This window comes from Camelus dromedarius, chromosome 14 (assembly GCF_036321535.1).
Source record: "Camelus dromedarius isolate mCamDro1 chromosome 14, mCamDro1.pat, whole genome shotgun sequence".
Classification (NCBI taxonomy): Eukaryota; Metazoa; Chordata; class Mammalia; order Artiodactyla; family Camelidae; genus Camelus; species Camelus dromedarius.
Window position 1 is genome coordinate 55,505,287 of NC_087449.1, and position 20,575 is coordinate 55,525,861.

Consider the following 20,575-nt stretch of genomic DNA (forward strand, 5'->3'; position numbering starts at 1 on the left):
AAAAATCCTCCCTGGCTAAATATGTCTTCCCCACCAGCTCAGGCTGGAAGACATTTCCCTTTTGCACTCACATCACCAACATCCCTGAACCTGCTTTTTTATAGGCAAAATCAGTGTTAATAACTATTATGCAGGGTTATTGAGGGGAATAAATGAGAACATGTCAGAAAAGCAGCTAGTATGGTACCTAGCACTTAACAGGACTCAAAGGTGAGAGGCTGCTATGGTGATGGTGATGGAAGAGGAAGGGAAGGGGAAGGGAAAGAAGAGATGAAAAAGGAGGAAGAGGCGGGGAAGGGGGTGGGAAGGGCTAAATCGGGAGTTTGAGATTTGCAGATACTAACTACTATATATAAAGTAGATATACAACAAGTTTCTTCTGTACAGCACAGGGAACTATATTCAATATCTTGTAACCTACAATGGAAAAGAATATGAAAATGAATATATGTATGTATATGTATGACTAAAATATTATGCTGTACACCAGAAATTGACACAATATTGTAAACTGACCATACTTCAATTAAAAAAGAAAGAGAAAGAAAAAGGGGGAAGGAGACATCGCCTATCCCTCTGCTGGGATATAACTCTTTGACATCAGAATGTGAAGTCTGATTAATTCCTCTCTGTCCCCCAGCATCCAGGAGGCTTTCATAAATGATTGTTGAATGGGTAAATGGATGGATGGATGGATGGATGGACAGAAGGAAGGAAGTTAGGATTATGGGAAAGAAGGAAGGATGTATGGACAGATGAATGAAAACAGATTAAGCCTGGAGGAGCCTGAGTGTGCTATCCCAGAAGCCTAGCAGCATAGCTTCCTACTGGCAGCTGAGGCTTCTGGGACCAGATGCCAAATCTGTTTCCCCCTGGCTCCAAGCTCCTGTGCTCCTGGCCAGCATCAGTCTGCTCTCAAGGTTGAGTGAGTGAAAGCTCAGGGCAGCTGAAGCCCCTGGGAGTTCCAGCTCTTCCCCCACCTGTCACCAGCCCCTGAGAGCACCAGCCCCTGACAGCAGGAACATATCTCCAAAAGTGTGAGCCAAGTCAATGGGAAAATAGGATTTACTTTACAGAAATTCACTTTGGGGGCTAACTTCTCTGGGAACTCCCCAGTGCAGAAAATTTGGCAAATCCATGGTCAATGGCTCAGAAGGTTTCTCCAAACCTGGTTGAGTGTGCTGTTTGCCAGCTTTTTCTAAGTCCAGAAAGCGGAGAATAAGGAAATATCACAGTCTAGATGCCAAAGGGAATCTGAAGGGGAGAAATTCACTCTGGTTTTTTGTGTTTGTTCATTCTTCCATTCATTTATGCACTCACCTATTTAAAACATGCAGCCATTTTGGCATTATCCATCCATCCATCCATCTAACCCGCCTCCACCAAATCATCATCTTTTTATCTATCTATCATCTATCTCTATCCCTTTGTCCATCTATCAACCTGTCCATCATTCATCCAACCATCCAATCCATTCAAATATTCATGCACTCATCCTCTATCCATCCAGCCATCAATCACTTAAGCACCCATCCAACTGCTCAGCTATTTACCTCTCCAATTGTACACTATTTAGCCAGGATGATTGAGGATCTCCAAGTATGGCTAAGGTAAACCAGACATGCTGACACAGTACCCACTATGGTCTAACCTAGGCAATAAGAAAGAAGTATATACAAGGTGCCACCAAGAATACAGAAGCCACCGGGACAGTTCAACAGTACACACAGAATGGGGAGAGATCAGAGAAGTCAGGGCAGGCTTCAAGTAGGAGGAAACATTCAGCTTGGTCTTAACAAGCAGCAGGAATTAGCCAGAGAAAGATGAGAGGGGTACCTAGGCAAGGAAGCAACATGACACAGCATGGTGGATCTAGAAGTCCCAAGGCCTGAGTTCCCATAGCTACTTGGTTAACTGTGGACCCTGGGCCAGTCCCAAGTCCACCCACCTCTATAAATTCCCCTCAATTCCCAGAGAGACAGGACCGCAGCTGGGTGCAAAATTATCATCTTCTGCCCTGGGTTATGCTTTCATGGCTTTAATAGGGGCCCTGGAAGGGAGAAAAGCAGGCCCCCAAAGTTTCGTGGGACAGGCTTTCCTGTCAAGTAGACACAGGTATAATTCCCAACCTCACATTCTGCTGTAAGTGACTTAACCTCTGAGCCTTTCTTCCTTCTTCTGAAAACGAAGACACCACTAGTGTTTCCCTTGTAGGCTGCAGTGAGGACTGAATGAGGGAATACAGGGGGAGCACGTGGTCGCTGTAGGTAATGCCAGCTGTTCTTCCCAACTGCAGCCAACATTCAAGTCCTACTGTGTGCCAGGCAAAATGATCTAAAAGAGTGGTTAAGAAAGTAGGCCTTAGACATTCATGGATCAATTCTCAGTCAACATTAGTTCTTTGCCCATGTCAGCAATTTATGCTCAAATGGTTCAGAAAAAAATATATACACATACATACCCACACCCCCATACAAAGAAGGGTGCAAACGTGACAAAATGTTTACAATTGCTGAATCTAGGTCAAGGATATATGGGTGTTTATTTTACTATACTTTAAATTTGTATGTTTGAAATATCAAAAATAAGAAGAAAAGAAATTAGCTCTTTGTTGATCTATCTTGAAATCAGGCTGCCTGAATTTGGATTCCAGCTCCACCGTTACTGGCCAAGTAACTGTGGCCAAATTATTTACTTTCTCTAAGCCTTTATTTTTTCATCTATAGGATGCAGGCTGTAATAACACCTAAACCCCATTCCTGGTCTCTAGCAAACCCTCAAAACAACGCTGGTGGCTACTGTTAGGACTACTGCTACTATTATTCTTCATTGAACCACTGAGAAACTGAGGCCAGCAGAGGTTCGGTAAGCACCTGCTTTTCATACATTATCTCTTTTAATTCCCCAAACACCACCAGGTGGTAGGTGATGTTATCCTCATTTTCCAGATGAGAAATCAGGGCTGAAGAGGGAAATGACTCACCCAAGGTGACACAGCTGATGAGTGGAAAAGCCAGGATTTGAACCGTTTGTCTGTCTCTGAAGTCCGGGATCTTCCCCCAGTGTCTCCTGCCTCTCCTATGTCCCTGGACCCAGGCCAAGGGGCCCAGTCTCATCGAAATCCTTTCAACTCCAGAAGGGGCCAGTCCCGACTTCGCGGGCAAGTGTGGCTGGGCTTCCGGTGGCTCGGGGACACCCAGCGTCAGGGCCACCTTGGCATCTCAGGAGCTCTTTCGACTGCTCTCCCGAGAGCCGCGGGAGCTGCCATCTGAGGCCGTGCGGAGTGACAGCTGACGCTGATGGGGACAGGCAAGAGGACGTACGGGCCGAGGCCCTGACTCGAACAGACTCCCTGGGCCACGGCCTTTCGTGGGTTCCAGAAAGGCCCCGCGGGCTCTGGCCGAGGCTGTTCCCAGGCTCTGCCTCCCTGTGAGAGGCCGAGAAGCCCCATTCAGGCAGGACGCATCCCACTGTGCGCTAAGCCGCTTTCTCCCCACTTACACGTTTCAGATGTTTTTTGTCCTTCCGGCTTCCCATGGACTCAGGCCAAGTGACAAGTTGGTGCTGTGGACATATGTCGTCGCCATAATGGGAATGTTGACCCCATGCTCTCTTCCTGCTGGGGCCAGGCAGCTTGCACCCCGCCCCAGTGCTTGGCATGCCCTGTTCTCAGCCACACAGGACTCTTTCCAGCTCCCCCAATACATTACACACTCATAGGCCTCCCATTTGGATCTTTGCAGATGCTGTCCTGTTGTCTGCAATGCCTGCCTTGCCACTCCTTCACCCAGTTATTCCTCATCAAGCGTCTCAGAAGTCACCTCTTCTAGGAAGCCTCTCCTAACCCCATTTTACCACAGAAGAAACTAAGGCTCAAAGAGGTAAGTTAATTACTATCTGATACAACTCCTAGGCACATATCCAGAGGGAACCTTAATTCAAAAAGATACATGCACTCCAATGTTCACAGCAGCACTATTTACAATAGCCAAGACATGGAAACAACCTAAATGTCCACCGACAGATGACTGGATAAAGAAGCTGTGGTATATTTATACAATGGAATACTACTCAGCCATAAAAAAGAATAAAATAATGCCATTTGCAGCAACATGGATGGACCTGGAAATTGTCATTCTAAGTGAAGTAAGGCAGAAAAAGAAAGAAAAATACCATATGATATCACTTATATGTAGAATCAAAAAAAAAAAAAGCCAAACGAATTTATTTACAAAACAGAAACAGACTCATAGACATAGAAAACAAACTTATGGTTACGGGGAGGGGAAGGGAGTGGGAAGGGATAAATTGGGAATTCGAGATTTGCAGATACTAACTAATATATATAAAATAGATAAGCAACAAGTTCATACTGTACAGCACAGGGAACTATATTCAATACCTTGTAGTAACTTATGGCGAAAAAGAATATGAAAATGAATATGTGTATGTTCATGTATGACTGAAACATTATGCTCCACACCAGAAATTGACGCAACATTGTAAACTGACTATACTTCAATAAAAATATATAAACAACAACAACAGAAAGAGTTAAGTTAAAAGGGTCAAATTCAGGCTGTTTGTATATATCAGAGGAGAGGTCCAGCCTGGCATGGTTCTACTCCAAGACCACATGCTTTCCATCCCACCAACTCCACCCTCAAAGAAGAAACTGAAGGAAGACATGCTGTCTGCCTTCAAACATGGCAGATGCCTACAAGAAGGAGCTTCTCTCCTGGATTGTTCTGGAAGGCAGGAAACAGAAACCACAGAGGGAGGTTCCAGGAAAAGAGAATCCCCAGTTCAAGGTAGGAAGCATTTCTGACACCTTCATTGCCTACCAGCTGTGTGACCTTGGGTAAGTTACTTCAGCTCTCTGAATCTCAAACTTTCCCAACTGTAAAATGAATGTAACAACACCCTTGCTCTGTCTCTCCTCCAGACACCTAAACTAGAGCTTGTAAACTGCCAGCCAGTGAGCCAAATCCAGGCAGCAAACATGATTTGGTTTGGCCAGGACTGTATTTTAGAGTAAATTGAGCAAACATTTAAAAATCAGTTTTTCCATAAATGTCAGAACTTTGCAAACCAGAAGATCTGGCAAAACTGAGCTCCGATCCTGGCACAGCAACACGGTCAAAAGTGAGTAGCACCCGCCTTCTTCAGACAAGACACGCACTCCCCCCAAGGCACGGCAGTCTGTCCAACTCCCAGCTCACCTCACTCATTCACAGCCTGGCCAGCTCATGAGCCTGGGGTCTCTGGCCAGGACTCTTGTGATTTATTACTGTCCACATTGGGCTTGATTCCTATTCAGTCAGCAAAAAGAAATCTCATTTTTTTCTTAACAATTTGACAATAAAATTTGTCTGTGTGTTGCCCATAGTCTTCAACACATCTTCAGAGGTGATGCTCAGAGCTCAGTGTCTCCCACGCACTTACTTCACCATGTGCACACATCTCCACGTGCTCTCAGTGAACCTGTGGTCCAAACTGAGATCTGATAGCAACTGGCCGACCAATGCCTTTAGACATTTTGGTTTCCTCCAGTGCTTTCCTGCTCCTACAGTGGCTCCTGGCCAAGGTGGGAGTGACAAACCACAGTCATACCATCACAGATTCTCTTATAGCTGAATGAAGGACACAGTTGCTCCTTGGTACAGCCTTCCGAGGTGCTTAAATCATGATCCCCTATTTACTGATGAGAAAACTAAGGCCCAGGGGGGTGATGTCACCTGCCTCAGGCCACAATGGTACCTTGGCCCCATCCTCTAAATTCAATCCCACTAGCCCAGGGCCTCCTTCTCATGCCTGCTCTTGAATACCTATGCCTCAGACTGCCATTTGTAATTAATCTGTAGGCTCCTTATTGCACAAACATCTATTTAGTGCCTATCACAAGCCAGGCCTCGTGCTGGACAGGGGACAAGGTGAAGTGGAGAGTCCCTGCCCTCTCAGGGGAGGCAGACAGCCTGGGAAGCCAATGCAGGAAGCTAAGTGCTGGGTGGGATAGGAGGGAAGAAAAAGTGGGGAATGAGGTTTCTGGCTTCCTGCTACCCCTACCCTGCATTAGACTAGATACTCCCTGTGGTAGATTGCCCCACAGTGTGGCCATCAACTATACCTGCCGACACTAAACGCAATGCCGCCTCCCATTAAGGGGGCCTAAAGCTAAGTTTGGACCACAGGTTGGCCCAAAGCACATGGAGATGTGTGCACATGGTGAAGTGGGCGGGTGGGGGACACTGAGCTCTGAGCATCACCTCCAAAGATGTGCTGAAGACTATGGGCAACACACAGGCAAATGTTGTGTGTTGAATCGTTAGCAGGAAATGTCTCCTCCCTTTAATGATTAAACAAAAAAATTAAGCCCCATGTATTTCCCCTCTCCCTAAACTGGATGAGGAAGCCTGGGATGAATCTGAGCTGGCTGTGAGATTTGCTCTGGTTGCAGAGGTGATGTTTTGTGATGTTACAGCCCAGGCCACAAGATGTCTTGCAGTTTCCACTTCATCCTCTTGGGAGAGCACCATGGAAAGCTTAGTCTAGACTACTGATGGCTGAGAGGTCTCAAGGAGTGAGACAAGGGGCCCACCCTTCCAGCCATCCTTACCAGGGCCTCAGAGATGTGAGTGAGGCCACAGTGGACTTTCCAACACAGTCTAACTGAGTACAAGCTCATGAATGACCCCAGCTGACCCCACATGGAGCAGAATAAATGCCCCGTTACACCCAGTCAACCCACTGAATCAGGAGAAATAATAAATCACTGCTTTTTTCAGACAGTAAGTTCTGGGGTGGCTTACCAGGCAGCAATAGATAACTGATACACTTCCCAGGGGCAAAGCCCTGTACTTTTTCTTGCTCTTCCCTCCCCTGCCTGGAACCTTGCACTGGGCATCAAATCCTGGGGCTGGAAGGGGCCTTGAAAACCACGGAGCCCCACCCCCTCAGTTTAGAGACGGCAGCAGCTGAGGCCCGGGCAAGAGAAGCAATTCACTCCAGATCACAGAAAGAGACAGGGGCAGATCTCAGAGGCAAACTTGAACCCTGCTGGAGCCGGGCAAGTAACACAAATGTGTGAGGCGAGCTGGTGGTGAGTTACCCCCGCGTTCACGTGTTCTGTCTGAAGAGGCAGCCACTATTCGGCTCCAGCCAAGTGTGGCCATGTAGGAATGTGGGCCTAGTGAAGCCAGATTGTCTGACTTTTCACAAAGCCAGAAACAGGACTTCTCTGTACACTCTCTTGGTTTTTAAATGTTGGCTAAGAATGCAAATTGGATTGACGATCTCTGGGCCATTGAGGCTGGCCTTGGGCTTCAAGCTTGGTCTGGTCACTGACTTTGGGCAAGTCAGATTATCCCCCAGGCCTCAGTTTCCTCATCTCTAAAATGGGCCCCATGGCTCCTGCCCACTCACCGGGTTGCCGTGAAAACCCGATGAGCTAATGGACTTAGAAATACAAGCTATGAATGGTGCTGTGACTGTTGCATGGCCTCAGTTCTCTGTGGAGGCACCCCTTACGATGTAATGAGTTAACACCCGATTTGTCTAAGTTAGAACAACATTATTCTGACCATTATGACAGAGATTGCATTTTTATGGCAGGTTTGTGAGTTCCAGAACCCTCCCACTTGCATTATCTCAGGATGCTGATGGAGTCAGAGGCTGGATGGCTGCCTTGGAGACCCTCGCCAGAGCCAAGCCTTTCCTCTGAGCCGGGAGGTACATTCCAGAGGCCGCCTGAGTGGCGGTGAAGAGCCGGAGCTTCAAAGGTCCCTCGACCTGGGTTCGAATCCCTGCCTCCCACCCGCTAGTTCCATGTCCTTGGGCTACTCACTCTCTGAGCTTCGGTTTCCACATCTATAAAATGGGCGCAATCATAAAACCACCGGGTGGGCAGTTGGGGCAACCACATGAGATGACATGTACAAGGCCCTTCACAGAGCATCAGGCACAGGAACTGATGGTTGTTTATCATCATGTATGGAAGTTGGTGCCTGGCAAGCACAGCGCCAAAAAAGAGGGCACAGCCATGGAAGATCCTGTCCCTTTCCTGGGATTGGGGAAGCTGAACTGGGGTGGGGATGGGCCCTTGAGGAAAAGCTGGATGGGAAGCAGGGAGGCAGGCTGGAGGGGCCTCTCAATTACTCAGCAAGAGTCAGGCAGAGTCAGAACTGAACTCTGCATATTTGGCTTCTTCCTGAGGTTGAGAGGGAGCGGGGGAGAGCTGGAGATAGCACCCCCTAGTAAAATGGCACCCATGTCCCCCTACTGTAATTCTGGTTTCCCATTGGTATCGAGAAGTAACAGCTGCAGTTAATATTTACTGCCAGCTCAGCACACGTGACATACACATTCAGTCAGCAGCTTCATCTTTCATAGATTAATCCATCCATTCCTCACAACCATCTCAAGAACTATTATTACTCCCATTTTAGAGATGAGGGAACCAGGGCTCAGAGAGGTTAAGTAACTGGCCAGAGGACACAGAGTAAAGGACAGTCTGACTCCAGACATCCTTGTAACTCCCAGGCTATGCTGTTTATGGAACAAAAGAGAAAGTGGTCAGGGCTTGGCTAAAGGGCTCTGGGATTTCAGAGAAAGGAGCAAGCTCTCTGGCGAGGACTGAGGGTGTTGATATTTCACAGTAGTGACAACTGATGAACACGGGCATGGCCGAGAGTCAGGCTGTTCTTCTGGCCGCTGCATACAGGACCTCACTGAATCCTCACCGTGAGCCTCCAACAGGTTGTATCTCCAATTTACAGGTCAGGAAACTGAGGCTCAAAGAGCACATCACTTGCTCAAGGCCACAGAACAGACAAGGGCTCCTCCCCGAGGACACCCCCAGCCGCAGGGGGCTGCAGCAGGGCTACTGATGGCTCCAGAAAGCTCACCTAGCATGGCCCAGGCTAAGGTGGCCTAGGCAAGGCCCCCAGATGACACAGGTGTCCCCTCTCCCACCCTCTGGAAGGCAGCTGCTTTAAAAGGCCCTAGACCCATAAAATGCTTTCAAGTCAGCCTTATCAGACAGCTGATCCCAATCAGGAAGCTTCCAGGTGCTGTCACGATCAACGGTCCACCCTACCCCTGAGAGGTGTGCAAACATTCTTCCCTGCCCTGCCCTCCCCCAGCGAAGCCTCCCCCAGCTCACCAGCAGGTGGCCAGCCCGGGCTGGTGGGCGCAAACTCTGATTGATTTCCCCTTCACTTCAGTCTTTCCAGTTTCCTGCTAAGGTTTCTCTTCCTCTTTCTCAGGAGTCCTATGTTTTATCTTAGGCCACTGAGGGGCAAATCTGCCTGCCCACTGGAAGGACCTGGGGAACATGTTAAAAACACAGATCCCAGGACTTGATCCTGAGCTACCAAATCTCCAGCTAAGTCAGGCAAGCAGGCCAGGCCCCGAGATGGGATGGGGCCCTGGTCGGAGGTGCCAGCCAGGTCCACCTCTGCCAGCAGGCCACCCTGGTCTCATCCCTCCACCCTCAGAGGGAGCACAGCTCCCCCGCCTTGTCCCGCCCAGGCCTCCTGTCACCAGTCAGCTCCATCTGCCCTTTCTCGTAGGGGTCTCTCTGCACGCAGGGGTCCGACCTCTAGCCTAAGCTCACAGGTGAGCTCTGGGCAGGCAGAGTTGACCAGCTGCTACCCTGGGCCTTGCTGAGTACCCAGCACAGCTACCCAGAGAACCTGCCGCCACCCTGGCTTTGGGGCTGATACAAAACCCTGATGAAGTGGAGGGGGCCAGGCACCAGGAAGGACAACCCCCTGGGAGGGACAGGGGGCTGGCAGTCGGGCCATGGGGCCAATCTAGGACTTAAGCCCCTCACTGTGAGCCTGGGTATAGCCCTGTGTTTTCACAACTGTTTTGAGACTCTTCTGAAAGCTAAGGTCCCTCTTCCTCGGAAAAACCACATTAACATCCAACATTCTATTATAATTTCAGGGCAGTCACAGAGCCCCATAACTCAGGAGGCCTGTGGACCCCAGCTGAGAGCCCCACCCCACCCGCCACTGTAAGAACCAAGTATTTGCCGCCGACAGGACCCTGAAGAAGGACGCAGAGATGGGGCTCTGGGCCTGCCCATACTTGTGGGTCTGCAGTCCCAAGGCTGGGGCAGTTGGAGCCTATGTGATGGGCTGAGCGAGACACTGACGGCTGATTTGTTGCTGAACAATCTAAATGCCAAAAAGGGGACCAAATTAGGACACAGCCATCACTGACCATAACCACAGGCGCTCCAAGGAAGAAGACCTTGGAGGGGCTGAGAACAGCCTCTGCTGTACACAGCTGTGTGCCTGACACTGATGTGGATGGGTATCCACAGGAATCTCTGAGGAAATGGAGTCCACGGAATCTAGCTTCTTGCCCAGGGCACACAGTGTGCAGTATCAGGCTTTGAACCCTGGTCTGATTGCCCAGAAGGCTGTGCCTTTTCTCTGCCCCACACTGTCTGTAAACTTGGATGGCCTTGTTTCCCTCCAGAGCCGAAATCCCTTCTCCCACCCAGCACCTGACATGAAGCAGGTGCCTGGTGACTCTTTTAAAATATATGGATGGGTGGATGGAGGAATGAATGAATAAGTCAACTTGCTTTTGAATTCTACAGCATTCGGGCTTTAAATCTAAGCCCTGATTTCCTGGCTAAGACGAATACATGAAAGCAGCCTCCTTTAAAAATGGGAAGAAGGAGAAATAAACATAAAAGGAAAACCAATTCTAAATTAATCCCATTGAAGGTCGCTCGGTCTTAGATAGGTAATGCCCAAGAGGTGGGCCCAGCAGAGAGCTAGGCTGGAGGTGGGAGAGACAAGAGTGTATGGAGTGCGGGAGGCAGGCTCCCTCAATCCCTGTAAGAAGGGGGCTTGTATGGCATATAGCTGCTGCTGGTCCATTTGAATCCTTAGCTCTGGCTGGCTCATCTATCCATTATCCCCAAACACTTTCCTGCATTCTGTATCGCTGCTCAAACCATCCCCTCTGCTTCTCCCTCTGGGAAGACTTCCTTCACCTGGCAGGGGAGATGGCTCTCTCCTCCACCTCTGTATCATTCTCCTGATACTTATTTTGTAGCAACATAATATATTCATTCATTTGTTCACCCTACATTCATTCACTCCATGTTCCTTAGCTGACCATGCCTCTCAGTCACTGGGCACCCAAGTGACTGGGCTCAGTTCAAGGCCCTCGGCTGCCGTAGGAAACGTGGCAGATAAAAACCTCTCCCCTCCTGGAGTTTACAGTCTAGTGGATAAGACACTCAACAAGGAAACTAACAAATCTCTGATACGACTTCAGGTGGCAATGGGTTTTATGAAGTAAAACAAAGCAGGAGGGATAGAAAGTGTCTGAACTGGGTCTCTTAGATGAGGCAATCAGGGAAGGCCTCTGGGAGGTGGCATTTGAACAGAACTCTTTTTATCACAACTGTGGACACAAAAATGAGCTAGATGAACTCCCTCGGGGAGCTTACAATCTAGCAAGGAACAGACGAGCTGGCCTTTTCTTGACTATGCAGGATAGGGTCTGGCTCATCTGAACCTCCCACACACTGGAAGTCAGCGATCATTCCAAAAGCAAATCTGGCCAGGACCCTCGATCCCTCAGGAACCTAGAATGGCTCCCCACTGCCCTCAGCGTCAAGTCCAAACTCCTTAGCCTTCCATCCGAGTCCTGCCCTCCATCCCCTTTTGTCGCCATCAACACCCACCTAGCTCAGAGACACTCTAGCGAGTACCCGATCATTATGCCTCTATGTCTTTACACACACTGTTTCTTCTTCCAGGCACAACTCTCCCCATCCTCTTAGCCCCAAAGTCAACCTCCTTAACTTCTGAGAACACCATTCGTTTGTTTGTGTGACAGTGGCTGAGAAAGTTCTGTTGCAGAGAGACAAAGTCAAAGTCAATCTTCCATCCTAAATGGCCTCTGCCGCCCCAGGTGGCTCACAACTTCCTCCTGGCAGCACAGGGACACATACCACATTCTGTCTTGCCAACTGTTCCCCTGTCAGTTTGTCCCCTATCTCCCTACCTGCTCTAGGGCCCAGCACCACACCAGCTAAAGAAGCTCCATAAATATATGGAAATCAAAAGAACAAATGCACGGAGGAGGTTGGTTTTCTCTAGACTTCAGCTTTTGGATTCCATCTAGTGGCTGGTCTATCTCTGGCCTCTTCTGTTGGACATTCCCCAGGGGCACTTCCAACCTCTCGAAGTGCCCACTCCTGATGCCCCAGATTTGTGTCTCCTTTGGAGGGTCTCATGGTTTGGAGGAGATGCTAAGCTCCCCTTCCTAACCCAAGGTGTAACCCCTGCCAAAAAAAAAAGAAAAAAAAAAGAAAAAAACAACCCTACACACACCCTCTCTCCTCTCTCAAAGGCTGGGGATTTCCTAGACCTTAATGCTCAGGGCAGCCTTTGTTACTACAGGGTATGGGGGAGAGGCAAAAGGAGTGGTGGCCACATGTCTCTGGGTACCGGGAGCCCCAGGAGCTGCCCTCCTGTCAACCCAATCTTCAGATCTGCTTCCATAGACTGTGCTGCTCCCAGGAGGAGCCTGTCTCTTCTGGGCTGTGTCACAAGCAGCATTGTCCACCCCATCTTCCATCCCCCAAAGGCCACACAGTTCTTCAAGGTGACTTTTTCCCATCCATGATCTGGTCTGAATCTCAAAACCCACCTGTGAGAAAGGCAGGACTGACATGATTACCTTCATTTGACAGATGAGAAAACTGAGGCTAGAGAAGGGAGGTAAGGTGTATAGGATGGGATCCTGGGAGATTAGGTAGAACATGTCATACCCAGAGAAACCGAGCACCCTATGGAGAAGGGAGCTGGCCCAGGGTCCCCCAGTAAATTAGAAGCCAGGCCCTTGACCTCCACCTCACACTATCTCCCCATCCATTAGGCCAGCTCCTTCTTAACCCCTATTGGACTAGACTCTTTAGTGTCCAAGAGGCAAGGAAAAGCCTGAAACAAGGTTTGGGGTGCCGGCTGCAGCCCTTCTTCCACCCTGCCCCCAAGTGGCAGCCCAAGCAACCATCCCCCACTGTGACGTCGGCAGCAGATCGGCCCTGTATCTGGGGCCCAAGGTCCAGCCTGGCCAGAGCCCACCAGATTCCAACCACCGCCTGCCAGGGCCAGGGTGGACAGACGTGGCCCTTCCATCTACCCCATGGTAATTAAAAACACACCCAGGCCCTTTCCAACACAAGAGGGGCCAATTTTCATCCCCTCCAGCTCCGCTGACTACAACCCAAATAGCAATATTTATGCCAAGCTCCCCATAATACTGTAAACATCCCAATGTATAGTGGGCCAACGGGTGAGTCATTTCCCAAAGCCAGAGCTAATAAGTGGTACCTCAGCCATATTCCAGAGAGCTCCTGCCAGCAGCCAGGCCTCAGGGCTGCCCTCCACACCCAGGGCCTGTGGCACCCTCGGTGCCCCAGGGGCCCCACTCCGGGAAACCTCAGGCAGCCGCCAATCCTCTAGGAGCCGGAGGACAGCTGCCTCAGTGCCAGAAACTATGGCTGCCATCCAGGGACACCCCTCCACCCCCTGAACTGCGGTCACTAAAGCACTCATTACTGAGAGAGAAACTAAAGTTATAGCACGGGATCCCCCGTCATGCCTTTCCCAGAGACTGCTGCCTCCATGCCTGGTCCTATCAGGTTTTTCTGTTGTTGTTGTTTCGGTTTTGTTTTGTTTTGTTTTTTGAGCTGCAAGAGGGAAAGAGGCTTCATATCACCCCAAAATGGCCTGAGATAAGGGTACCCCTCAACACTATGGTGGCAGAACCCTGAAAGAGGTCACTCTGCTTAGGGACAAGAAGATGCAAAATGAACAGGGCACAGGCTACAGAGACTTGGGACCCCTGTTCTATTTTTATCACCCAGTGACCACGGATGATACACTGACTTCTGAGCCTTGGCTTACCTTTCTATTAAAAGGAAGTAAGAATCTTACCCACCTGGCTTCTGTGGAAGACTTGTTTTGGGAAATCCAACAAAATTGTGAGTGGGAAAGCACTTTGTAAAGCTTAAAGTACTTTGTCAACTGTGCAGCACGTTGTAAACCACAGAGAGCTGCATACAGTGCAAAGTACTTCATAAACTGTAAAGCGGTTTGAAAACTGTAAAGTGCAGTACACATGAGAATCATTATTCATATTCATTTCTTGCCTTACAAGCTCGGCCATTTCTGGTGGACACACCCAGACCCCACTAACTTTCCCTCCAGAGCAAGCTATCTCAGGAGACTTGGCAGCCACCCTGTCCCTTTGGGGTTCGGGTAGTACCAACACACGAGGCCACGGGGAGAGGGTCCAGCGACCCTGGCCAAGGCCAACACATGGCAAGAGCATCTGGTCCGGCTCTGGCGGCAGCTGGAGAGCTCCCGGGGCTCCAGCGGCCACGCTGAGCACTGCCGCCAGCGGGGCGGTGGCCGGCAGGGGTGCCCGGAGACCCCGCGCGGCCGAAAGATGCCCACGAACCCATCCCCCAGTAGTCCTCCCAGGGAAGGGACCCCATTGTACGCCGCGGGCGATGGGCAGACTCCAGCGCGGAAGGCTGGCGCGCTCAATTCCACTCTGCCAGTCCCCGCTCTTTGGGGCTCCGACTCCATCCTGGGGGCGCGGACTGGGAGCCCCTACCCCAGCCAGTAGCGGTGCCTCCCTCCCTCCGCTCCCTACCAAACTTTCCAGCCCAGACTGCGCGCCGGGCCCCCCGGCCGGCGCCCCTCCACCCTGTGCCGAGCAAGGCCAGGCCCGCGCTCAGTGGGTGCCCGGGCCGGGGCGGGGGGCGAGCGCGCGTGGGCAGCCCCCGGCCCTGGGCGGCGCTCGCCCGGCTGGCTACAAAGCCTCGGCAAGATGGTCCCTTCGCCTCCTCCTGGCACAGTCAATCAGCGCCCGCCGCTCCCGGGCGCCCGCGGGGCCCGCGCCTCCCGACGCGGCCGGACACACCTCCCCGCGGCCACCTGCGCCCGGCGCGAGCCCCGGGGCAAACTTTGCGGGCCGCGGGGCGGAGGTGGGCGCCGGCGGCCGCCCGTGCCCGGCCGCTCCCCGCCCCCATCGCCCGCCCGCCCGCCCGCTCACCTTCCACAGCGGCGAGCAGCGGCAGCAGCAGCAGCGCGGCCCCCAGCCTCCGCAGGGCCATGGCTGCGCTTCCCGGGGCCTCGGGCCGCGGCGCCGCGGGGCCCGGGCGGCCCGGGCGGGAGCGCGCGCCCCGGGCTCGGGGGGCCGGGGGGAGCGGCGAGGCGCGGCGCACACACAGCCGCCGCCACCGCGCAGCCAGCAGAATGAGCCATCCAGCCCGGGCAGAACGGGGACCCGGGCTCCGCCAGCGCTGGGCGCGGCCCACCTGAGCCGTGGGCGCGGGGGGAGCCCGGCAGGGCTGCCGTCACTCGCGCGCGCCCGGGACCCCAGCCCGTAGCGCGCGCTCCCACGAGCCCCAGTCCCCAGCGTCCGCAGGACCACCTGGGGGCCGCGCGGGCGCTGGAGCGCGGAGACCTAGAGCGTCCGGGCGACGGAGACCCCGGGCTCCCCCCGCGCAGCAGTGGTCTCTCCCGGCGCTGTGGCTCCTCCAGATAAAGCAGCGATTTCAGCCCAAATGTTTCTGAATTTTTATTGAATGCTGCAAAGCCGGAGAGCGTCTGGCGCGGCTGACAGGGGCAGGGAAAGGGGACCCGGGAGGAGGGCGGGGGAAGGGGCTGCCCAAAGCGGGGCTGGCCCTACCTGTCAGGGCCAGGAGTGCCACCCCCTCGTCTCAGCCCAGCCACCCGAATCCCTGCGGCTCGGAAAGGGGCCGAACTGAAATGAATGGGGGAAAAAAAGGGGGTGGTGGTGGTGGTGGAGATGGGAACAAAACAGGCGGCTTTCCCAGGCGCTGGAGCTGGGCTGGGGCCTTTGCCTGGGAGAACGGGCCTTGACGCTAACACGAGGGCCTGGGTTGGGGGGCTGGGTCACCCTGGCCGGGGTGGGCCAAGCCCTAGCAGGCAGACCCTAGGCCTACCCTCCCTGCCTTATTCTGAATGAGCCTACGAGCCCCTCCCTACAGACCTTTCTATCTGTACATTGGATTTCTACTTCTATGTTCATCTCGTTCCCAGTGCAGTTTGGGGGTGGTGCAGATAGGGGGTGTCTGGGGGAGCCGTCTCCCCGCTCCCCCCCCCCCCCATGGAATGGACCTGTCTGTGCAGCCATGGTTTTGTGTTGTGGCTGTCCCTTCAGGGAGGACACAACCCCTTGTTCCATCCCTGCTCTGACAGCCTTCATCACCATCATCATTAACGGGCTTTGCTGAGGCCGGATAGTGGCCGAGCTGCAGGGGGGCTGCAGGAATCACCCAACCAGCGCCCCTTGCCTTTGGGAGCTGCACTCCTGACAAGACTCAACCAGGAACAACTTAACCAGGAGCTTCCTGCCCTGTGGAGTGGGCGTAAGACCCCAGTGGAGAAACAGACATTTTAAATTCAACCTATGCCACACAGACCTATCCCAGCCCTTTGTCCCACAAACTATCAAAATGTCCCAGCAAGTCCCTCCATTCAGGGTCCACTCTATGGTTCATACAAGAAAAGGACACCACAAACTCTGAGATTGCTTCTAAGGTTTGGAAAACTGGGTCGTGTTTTGAAGCTTCACGGGTCCAACTGAAATGGGCATCATCGTGGAAGGCCCCCAAGAGGAAGTGGGCCTGGAAGGCTGGGAGAGACAGCCTGGGAAGGAGACAGAGCAAAAGTAAGCAGAAAGAGGAAAAGGCAAGGGTAGGGGGTAGGAGGTAGGAGGTATTGCCCCCTGTTAAGCCTCAGACTCCTCCTTGGCCAGGGTCAAAATCCACTGGGGTGTGGCTGGCCTTTATTTTTAGTTCCTGCTTCCCAGACTTTCCAGGGGACCCAGGATTTGAGAGACCTGAATTTGGCTCATCTTGAGGCAAGACTCCCTCTCCTGGGCAGAGCGGTTCCAAGCTATTGCACTCACCTGGGCCAACATCCAGGTGCGCTGCAGCTTCCCAATTCAGGAAATATTTCCGTGAGCACCTATTATGTGCTGGCAGGATTCAGCTCTTCTGCTCTGTTTCTGTCTCCTGGGGCCCTTGTCCCCACCTTCCCACCCCAGTGGTACCCCCGTCTTTGACTCAAAATAGGAACAGCAATGGCATTTACTAAGGATCTGGTACTAGGCACTAGGCTAAACTTTGTTTACACATTGTTCCCCTTAATCTTTTAACCCTGTGAGGTAGGTGTTGACCTTTTCAGATGATGAAATTGAGGACCAGACACTTTGTTAAAGGTCACACAGCAAGTCAGAGCTCAGATTCAACCCCAGTCCTGTCTGACCCCAACACTGATCCCCCGTGTACCTTTCATGGATGCAAAGAGCTCAGGGAGTCATCTGTCAACTTCCCACATTTCCTTTTCACAGATAAGGAAACTGAGGCCTAAAGAGGGAAGTGACTCACTCAGCGTTATGTTATTAAACAGACCGCAGCCCAGGGCCTTTAACTGGCTAAAAGGAAAAACAGTGATAATAATAAAATAAAGCCCCTTTCTCTCCCATCTTTTTCTCCCTACACAGTATTTTATTCACCCTTTGGATCCCATAGGGTGGCTGGGTTTTACATTCTGACCAGGCTCCTCCTCACTGGTCTCTGTGGCAACTGCCTTCAGCTGTGCCTTTGTCCCAGCTGTGCACTCCACCTGGTTGCCCTCTCCACTCTAAGGGCTTGGATTTGGCCCCACCCCACCCACAACCAAGAGCTTTAATTGACATTGGCCTCACCCGCTTCAGATCAGTTGCACTTACTGTTTCCTGAAAGATGGTCGGCCCTACAAGGACGTTGCTGGTGTCTCAGATTGTTTCTGGTTTGCATCTAATCTCTACTGCCCCTTCAGACTGTGAGCAGCCTGCAGGCAGTGCCTGGACTCAGAACAATACATTTCCCGGGCAGAAGGCCCCAGAGAGTATCTGACCCAATCACTTCCTCAGCAGAGGAAGAGGCGGCTTAAGCTTCATTTGTCTAATGACAACAGCTACTCGCATTTGCAATCACGCTTTAACAGTTTACAAAGCAGTGTTCACACCCATCAGCTCGACTGATGCTAATTCAACCAGCCTATCCTGCCAGCCAGCCTGGCAGCAGCGGGAGCTCCATTTCTCAGAGGGGAAAGTGGGGCTCGGGGGAAAAAGTATCTGCTCAAGGACCTGTGGGAGGGGGAGGGGAGAGTGGTACAGCGGAAACTAGGCTTCAGTGACCTGATTTGTCCATGTCGCTTTCAATCAAATTTGATTAATAAACATGAGTTGGGCACTTCCTACTTGCCAGTTACTGAGGAGGTGGGACACAGTTGTGGACCTGCCTGAAAAAGGCCCTGATCTTCTAGAACCTACATTCTGCTGTGTAACACCTATGGATGGACAAGATAATTGAGATAATGATCAATGTTAGGAAGACAGTAAAACAGGCAATGGGACCCTGGGTGTCAGAGGAGGCGGCGGCTCTAGCTGGGGGACTGGAGAAGGCCTTTTGGAAGAGGGAACGTGAGAGTTGAAAGCTGGCTGATGGGGCGTCCACCATGCACAAGTGGAAGGCAATGCAAATGCAAAGGCCCTGGGGTGGGAATATCCAGGGTACCTTCTAGGAACAGTTGTGGAAGCATGTCAAACAACTGGAATGTGGAGGCGATTAAGTCGTGGAGGAGGAATATGATTGTATTTTAAGCACAGTGGGGAGCGATCAAGGATGATAAGTAGAGAATGAAGTCACTTGAGGTAGGAGAAGCAGTATGAGCTTGGTTCAGCAGAGTCTGGGGGCAGCTTGGGTGCTAATCCATGCCACCATCATCCCAGTCTGTGGGGCTGGCCTGGCTTCTACAACCCTAGATGAAGATTCCAGGGTATGTCCCAGCCCTCCCTTACTTAACTCACTGTGTGAGCTTATGCAGGGCACTCACCCTCTCTTGGCCCTGCTTGCCACACACACACGCAGAATGAGGACAATGGCCAAGGTGGTTTCTCTGAGGCTACTTTCAGCCCTGACTGTCTCAATGTTGTGAATTCAGTGGGGACAGTAGGACCTATATCCTCATCTCTGCCATTCCAGGGGATGCAGTACATCCTGGGTCCCCTCAGCTTTCCCTGAGGTTTTCTTCCTGAGGGGGAAGGTGGAGGAGCTTCTGAAACAGAAATGTGTTATGCTGAGTGGCAGAGCCTAGAGAGGACATAGAGGTCACCTCTCAGTGTACCTAGGTCTCCGACTCCCATCCCAGGGCCCCTTCCCTGCCCAGGTGCAGGACTGATGAGGGCATGTGGCCAGCTGTGGGTCATACCCCACCTGGAGCCAGTGCCAGTTTAGCGGGACTTTCTTAATAGAGACTTGACTCAAGTTCTAGTTCTGCCACTAGTTTGCTGTGTGACCTCAGACAGGGCCCTCCCCTTCTCTGGGCATGAGCTGGAAGTCACAGATCTACCCTCATGAAGCTCATGGACCAGCAGTGTCCAATAGAATATGATATAAACCCCAAATGTAATTTTTGATTTTCTAGTAGCCACATTAAAAAAAAAAGAAGAAGAAACAACTGGACCAGCACTGTCTGATAAAATACAAGCCCCATATGTAATTTTTAATTTGCTAATAGACATATTTAAAAAAATCAGGTGAAGTTAATTTTAATATATTTATGTAACCCAATATATCCAAAATACTATCATTTCAACATGTAATTAATGAACTATTTCACTTTTTTTCATACTAAGTCTTTCAAGTCTGGTGTGTATTTTATATTTCAGAATCTTGCAGTTTGTGCTAGCCACATTTCAAATGCTTAATAGCCACATGGGCAAGTGGCTAATGGCTATCCTTTCAAATAGCATAGATTTAGACATTGACACCAATAATTACCGTAAGGAGTAAAACGTGCTCTTTTATAAAGACTATTCAAACCTTCTAGGGGCACAGAGAAGGAAGTCACTACCTCTGCCTGGAGAAGGAAGGAAGCCTTCCTGAACGAGGTGACAGTTGAAAGAAAAAAGAATCTGATTGACAGCTAATATCTTTCCTACTACTTTTAAGTGGTTAAAAAATAAAGAAGATATAGAAGAGTTAAAAGGGGAAACAAGAACTACCCATAATTTACCTAGCCTGGAAGCACTGTTAATTTTTCAAACTGTTTCCTTTCAGGCATTTTTCTAGTCACAAGAATTTTGCATATAACTAGAATCTTGCTGTATGCACAGTGCCGTGTCCTGTTTTTCTCTCTCCTAGCACTGTGGAGCGAGCATTTCCCTGGTTTGTTAAAAACCCTCATGCAACAGTATTGCTATCAGCTGTGTACTATTCCAGGGAAGGACTGGCCATAAAACCTTTATACTTTCCTGCTTCACCTTAGGGTACCTGCAAACCCAGCTCCACTTTGGATGCCCCTCTGAGCACAGAGGCTGCAGGGATTTAGGGGAAGAGCAGCCAGGAGGGGCAGGTGCCCTGAAAGCCATGCTGTGCCTCACCCCTTAATGGCAGTCCTGGGCTTTTGTGACTTGGAGCTGCAGGAGCCTGGGCTGGGCTGCGGCTCTGATC

At 51.2% G+C, this 20,575-nt stretch overlaps 1 protein-coding gene across 3 annotated transcripts in view; it reads right to left on the minus strand.

Annotated features, from left to right (window-relative positions):
- Positions 1-15,199, minus strand: part of EPHB2 (EPH receptor B2) — a 175,940-nt gene extending 160,741 nt beyond the window's left edge. For 2 of the 3 annotated variants that reach the window (XM_064493943.1, XM_064493942.1), the window contains exon 1: positions 15,100-15,185. In XM_064493943.1, coding sequence (XP_064350013.1) covers positions 15,100-15,160 — 61 coding nt within the window. In that variant the 5' untranslated portion in view covers positions 15,161-15,185. Of the gene's footprint in view, positions 1-15,099 lie in introns of all 3 variants that reach the window. The other variant, XM_064493944.1, reaches the window with a different exon arrangement.
- Between the last annotated feature and the right edge of the window lie 5,376 nt (positions 15,200-20,575).